This window comes from Camelina sativa, chromosome 4 (genome assembly GCF_000633955.1).
Source record: "Camelina sativa cultivar DH55 chromosome 4, Cs, whole genome shotgun sequence".
NCBI lineage: Eukaryota > Viridiplantae > Streptophyta > Magnoliopsida > Brassicales > Brassicaceae > Camelina > Camelina sativa.
The window spans coordinates 10,883,595-10,890,854 of NC_025688.1; the positions used below are offsets into that span (position 1 = coordinate 10,883,595).

The 7,260-nt window shown below is 32.7% G+C and overlaps 1 protein-coding gene across 1 annotated transcript; it reads right to left on the minus strand.

The window, feature by feature from the left end:
* LOC104780232 (E3 ubiquitin-protein ligase RHA1B-like) lies at positions 326 to 1,186 on the minus strand. The gene has a single exon (XM_010504736.2). It carries the CDS (start codon positions 988 to 990, stop codon positions 493 to 495), a length of 498 nt encoding a protein of 165 aa, XP_010503038.1. The 5' UTR covers positions 991 to 1,186; the 3' UTR covers positions 326 to 492.

Consider the following 7,260-nt stretch of genomic DNA (forward strand, 5'->3'; position numbering starts at 1 on the left):
TGTTGAAGTCGAATTTGTAAACTCTTTTTCTCCTGATTAGGGAGTTATAATCTAATTTGTTAGAATGCAATTTGATTATGGAAGATCTTTTTAAAAAATTTATTTACTAATTCAAAAATAAATTTAAAAATGGTTGTTTCAAATTTTAGAAAAGTACCAAAGTGATATATATATATATATATAGGAAAGCTTGATTTCAATCTTTAAAGTTGTTTTCCATTTATTTTTGTGTAAAGAAATGGAAAAAAAAAGTAAAAGAAAACGTATCATTAGAAATGTGGAAAAAGATGATAATAATAATGTAGACACTAACCTGGAAAAAAAATATATATATACACACTGGAATCAATGTAACATATGTATATACATTCAAATCAAAATATGATTCGATTTCGTATAATTGACATCACTTTTATACCCCTCCACCAATCACAATATTGATTATATATATAAAAAATGAAATCAAATGTAAAATAAAAAAAGAAAAAAGGTTCAGGGAAGAAGATCGTCGCCGAAGAGGTAAAGGAGTCGTTCAACAGCCCAGCTAGGTTGGTTAACGGTGGAACAATCAGAGAACGACGGAAGCAACGGTGTTCTACAAAGCGGACAAGTACGGTGGTTATCATCCTCATCTCCTCCACCGCGGCATTCATAGTCAAGCCACCGGTCAATACAATCACGATGAAAGACGTGAGTACAGTTCCTAAGCTCTCTGATCTCGTCGTCGTCTTCGAGATCTCCTAGACACACGGCGCACGTGTCGCTGATCGACGCTGAGGGTGATCTCTCAACCGCGTCGCAGAAAGCTGTAACGGCGAGGCTTTCTTTGATGGTTTGCGATGAAACGGAAGGAGAAGAAGATCTTGGTGATGATCGAGAGCGGTAACGGAGGATACATGCGAAGATCCAACGTAAGACGGCGATGATAACGGCAGTCTTGTAGAAAAGGTGGCTGATGATGAGACTAGTGTCTTCGATGAAAAATGTCATTGTGATGATGTTTCTTGCTGAAGTATATGAGAGAGAACTTGGTGCTGAGAGAAAGAGAGAAAGAAGAAGAGGGAGGAAGAGAGGTTCCTTTATAAAGGAGAATTAAAGGTAATGAGTGGTGACTTTAAAAAACTTTTTTTTTATTTACTATTTCTACTTTTTTATATTTTACATTATAATTAACTTGGTGTCTTGTGTGCTTATCTGTGTACCCACATATTTAAACTAGAAGAGTAAAGAGAATGTGCGTAGAGAATTTGTGTTGGTACTATACAGTCATCATTTCAATAATTTTTAAACAAGATAAATAGTGGGTGTGCTTTTTATATCCAAAAAATTAAAGAATTAAACATCTACATTATTCAGCTTTAGTATGTTGAAAACTTAGTTTGTCAATTTTAATGTGCTTTTTATTTACAAAAATTAAACAGTACAATTGAAAATTCAAAGCATGCAAAGTATTAATTAGCTGAAATAGTGTAAAAGGGTGAAGATGGAGTTTGGATAAGATATATGTTATTTAACGTTATGAAAGTTTGGATAAGATTTATGTTCGATTTATGTTACTTAGCATATTAAACCCAATATTTTTACCATCTGACTAAATCTCCGAGATTTTACTCATGGCACCCATTTATATTTGTGGGAAAGAAAAATTCAACTGGAATCGAACTGAAAAAAGAAAAACACGAATTTACGCCATGTTCATAGACTTTTTACTAAATATAGAGCACGACTTGGTTACATGCTCTTTAGTTTTTACATAGAGAGAATTTTTGGTTTACACACATTGTACTGATTAATTTAGTTAAGCGGTTTATATTGAACCGGCCTACTCTATTTATATGAAATTAAATATTATAAAGTTGAATATTATTCATTTGAATTAACTTCATTAAAAGAGTTTTGGCTGAAGAAATGACAATCTAAAAATATCTAGGTGAAACAGTTGTGATTGTGAGCAACTAACTAACTAGAGATCAGAAGGGACAAGCGCAAAGTAAAAAAAGAAAGAATAAGAGAAGGTGACGTTGGGGGTTAAGTGGCGTTCGCGTGTGTCACACTCTGTGCTAGTCTGGCTTGCATTGCATGAAAGAATGAGAGGGACAGTGGAGAATAAAAGACGATAGTAATAGTTTCCTTTTCTCTTCCTTTTACCAAACCATTCAAAAAGAGAAACATATTTTAAAAGAAAGAAAAAAAAACATTTTGACGTAACATATTTTTGGTTCTCTTTTAGAAGCAATTGGTCACATAAGCCTTTAGTCCCATTTGTGGCTTATTGCCTTAACCATTACGGCTTGTTTTGTTTACATCCATGTACGTTGTTATTATCTTCTCTATATATGGCCATATGGGGATTTGCTTTTCCATAAGAAAAATACATATATTTTAGTCTTTTACTATCACAAATATCACATAAATTCTTGGGTCTTCTTTTAAATTTCGTTACGCATCTCTATTATATTTTAGCAATAGAATGATTACACGATACAAATTCAAAAATATGTGTAATATTTCATGCATAATTTCATAACTAATAAAGTATTAAGATATGCATATTGACATATTGTCATTTAGTCGAGATGATTTTAATGGCTCATATACTTAGGCTTACGCCGCATCTTTTCATTATTATTAAAATAATCTTACGTAGCATCTTCGTTGAAATTTAAAATATTAATACAAGAGTTATAATGTAGAGGCCATACCAATAGCGCGTTAATTATATAATTAAAAGAACAAAACTGTGTGATAGACATCAACCCATTAATAGCACAGTAGTGGTTTTGCTTTTTGTTTTGTTTTCGGTTTTACTTTAGAAATTCACGTAAGCATATATCACTATATTTGATGGTAAAACTGAAATGATGTCAATGAAGTATTACTAAGATATAGAAAGAAGAGAGTTACAGAACGATTAAACCTGGAGAAGAATGAATCGTCCACAGTTACTCCTAAATTCTTTAGTTTAATTATGTGAAAGATTGGCCATTTTAAAGAAATAATCATGCATAAATCTTGTTCCATCAGTGTGACAAAAANAAAAAAAAAAAAAAAAAAAAAAATCTTGTTCCATCATACTTTATGATTGTAAGATATGATAGAAATATCTTCTTCCATCTCCGACTCTTCTTAAGGAAATACCAAATCCATATCTATTATCTTTATTGTGAACTCAAATTTCTCTTTCTATTACGAGAAGTTGGTTCCAGTGAGGGCCAAAACAATAGAGACCATAGAACACAAATTAGCAAGATATGATGTTGCAATTTAGAGAATAATAATCTTTAATTGGGGCTCAAAGTTAAACAACACATTAACTAAAATTATTGAATGCATATGACTATAGATTATAATGCTCATGTGGGTAGTCACTATAATATATCCTAAGATCATAGTTTTCAGAAACTTTTCTCGAATGATGTATCAGAATAATTAAGCTATATGTGGATATACTTAATTAACTCGTATACGAACACTAATAAATTATTGATCATGTTTTATGACAATAGCTAGCCTACTTTGTGGATAGCTAATTAATACATAAACATATCAAAATTTACTTAAATTTTTTGGTTTCCCTGTTCAAATCATTATATGATATACCATTATGGTGATATCAATATCTTAATTTTGCACATTAAGAGAAAAATATAATCTTTTATTACTTAGGATTTAATATATATATAATGATATATATATATATATAATGAAAATTAAACAAAGATTCAAGTATACAAACATCATAACTAGGATTTAAACCATAAATCTATTATTCTTAATGGATTTATTAGATGTTCATGACTCGGCTCTCATACCACATGTTAAAAGCTAAGATCTTAAACATCTATATTAAGCTTATAATAGAATCACAAAGAGGATTAGAGTAATACCTCCACTCATTGTAGAAATGATGTTTTCTTGAATGGATCCTTGTACAGTAAAACCTCTATAAATTAATAAAGTCGGGACCATGAAATTTTATTAATTTATAGAGGTTTTAATTTATCGATAAATTAATATTTTATTAATTTATGAAGAGATTTTTAATTTTCATAATTTTTAATTTTGTATTACAAAATAAGATACTTTTGTTATTATTCATATTTAAAAAAAAAATAATAATTTATAATCTTGTTTATCGTAATTGCTAAGTTTAAAGTGTAGGTAAAGATGATAGATATTAGAAGTTTAGAGTTTATAAGAAATTCCTACTAGAATCATTCATGGTAATGATGAAGTCGAATAAGATATTGCGGTAGTTTTAGAACCAATTACATATAAAGAAGCAATTATCACATTTATAACTCTTTACAATTTTTGGATGCGATTTGAGAAGACGACAATGAAAAATATTAGAGATGAGCTCCAATAAGAATGCAAATTCAAGAATATGCAAACAACAATATAGTCATATTTCACTAGATTTTCTTAGATATATATGTATATATATATATATTAATATTATATGATTATTAATTTATGATATTGATGGGACCATATTTTTACATAGGATTTTCAAAAAAAATTATTATCTTATTAATTTATCGAAATATGTCATTTTTTACACCGGCCCAACTCGGGACCGAAAAAATTTATTAATTTATAGCGAGTATTAATTTAAAGAGTATTAATTTATAGTGGTTCTATTGTAGCTTTCTTCTTTAGTGGTTTAGAGATTTGAAAATAAACTCTTAGATCTTTAAGTGGAAGATAAGGTTTTTCTCCCTTTTCCTACAAACTATATTTTTTTAGGTACTTTTTTTTTGTTCATGATTGTTTGTTGATTTGTGATGGAACAAATCATCTGTTCATAAGAGGGAAGAAGACCTTCTAATTGAATCTTATTAGGATTTTGCCTTCTTATTTAATTTCAACCGTCCATCATGGTAAAGATGAAGGTATTGATGACAAGTGTGAGCAGAAGTATCTAGCATTAGTTCTTTAACTTGGTTCTATTAACCTAAGCATGACATATAATTTACCACTTGTCCTCTTATGAACCTAAGCATGCATGACATTTAGCTTCACACTTATCCTCTTATGAACCTAAACATGACATTTAGCTTAGCATTTGTCCTCTTATGCTTCTCTAAAATCATTAGGAAATTAGATCCTTAATAACCAATTTTATTGGTTACCAAATGTTTACTAAAATATAAAATTCCCATAAGAAACATACTAACTATTAGACCACATACATGAGTATAAAATAATTATTTTCTTACATATTTTGTACATTTTGACTTGCCATTGGTGTATCCCCCAGTTCTCCCTCTAATACCGAATTCACTACCCATCTCGGATCTCAAGTCATTGACTATTACTCGACACCTAGACCCACTGAAAATTTTGCTTTCTATTGAACGGTTATTTGAGGCATTCGACGCCGGTGGACATCACCATTGTTGTAGAACGTCTGACTCCTAGACTCACTTTGATTCAAAAAATTATATACTAAACACATAGATGGGGTTGATGATGGCCACATGAATTTAAAAAATAGCTTTCAAAAGTTACTGAAAAAATAACATGCAAATCCTACTTAATCGATTAAAAAATCATATTACCTTAAGAGAAATGGTTTTCTTTGTATACACCTGAAAAATATTGTACGATAAAAGAAATTAGCTACACTAATATGTACAAAACAATGGGAATAATCATTCACATGCAAATTCAAGAATAACAAAAAATGCAAATGGTAAATTCTACTACGAAAGAAATAAACAACCATAAAATCAAATGGTTTTAAAATCAAAAGAGAGAAAAAAAAGAGATTACTTTTTCGGTGAACCCAAATTTCTCTCTCGAAGGCGAAAAACCTAAAGCAAATCTCAATTCACTTCAAAGACTACACCGCCGTCGTATAGTCGTTACTGACTGATTCCGGTAATCTCTTCTCCGGTGAGCTATCTAGTCTCTCCTCTTTGACTTGATGGATTCTGTTGCCACTGATTCTCGTCAGAGCTCTGTCGCTTTGAACTCTTCTCTTGCATCACTCTTCTCCGCCTCTGACAGCTCCTGTCTCTACTCCTTTTGTTCCCACTATTGGAGCATGGGCAAAACCACCTAAGATCATCTCAGAAGCTGTGCCTTACCGTCACGAAACTCTAATTCCAATAGAAAGAGGCAAATCTGATCCGGCTTTAGACATCCTTCCTCCAGCGATTAAAGAGGATGGACAACTACGATTTCCATGGGCAGCAAAGATGGACCCTTCCATCCGAAATCTCCATCGAACAACAACACCAACTTACATGGAAGATGGCACCCCCAAGGTACACATTCCAAATCATGTCTTGTTGAGAGGGCTTGAGAATCAACAAGAATATGTGATAGGTCAGTTTAATCGTTGCCTTACACCATCTGGAGGTCTCATCAATGCAGTGGCTAATAGAATTTGGGGGAAAAAGTGTAAAATTTTTTCACAAAAACTTGGGGAATCCTCTTATTTGTTTCATATTCTGGATGCAANTAGAATATGCTTCATTGTATAATCTCCCATTGCTTTACTTTCAAAAACTCAGTGTTCAAGAAAGCGGTCTAGGCGGCCGTCTAGGCGCTAANGCTGATACATTAGCTCTGCCAGAGATCACATCTGTGCCGGTCTGGGTTATGCTAAAAAAATTCCCTAGTCGTCTTTACTTGCACTAGGGAATCAGTTGGATAGCTTCAGGTTTAGGTGAACCTATGGCTACTGATAAACCAAGGTTGGATCCGTCTCTAATGGGAGTGGCTAAGCTCATGGTTGAAGTTGAGCTAGAAAAAGGATTTCCAGATAGAGTTGTTGTCGAGGACAAAAGAGGCAATGTCTCTATAGTGGATGTGGAGTATTCTTGGCTTCCATCAAAATGTAGTAAATGTGGGTTTGTAGGCCACAAAGAAACTAGATGTCTTCTCCTCTCTCAAGCAGCTGCTGCAGTGCTAGGTGCAGGTTCTGTTTCTGCCTGCACTTATGTCTCCCCTACTCACTCAGTTGAAGCTGCACTTGGTGAAACTACAGTCCGCACACCCTCACCAGCCTTTGTGGCTGAGCATACTACTACTACAGTTGAAGTTACTACCATCACCACTGCCTTATGCAACCCCATTCCCATCAACACTGAAGTTGTATTGTCATCTTCTCCAATGGTATCTGTCCCATTTTCAACACCTTGTTCAAGTTCCTTGCAAAATGAGTTTGTGCAGGAAAATATCGTAGGAAGTAGTCAACTTGCTGACTTCGATGTTGGAGATTATGGTTATGAGATGGGTGATGAATCC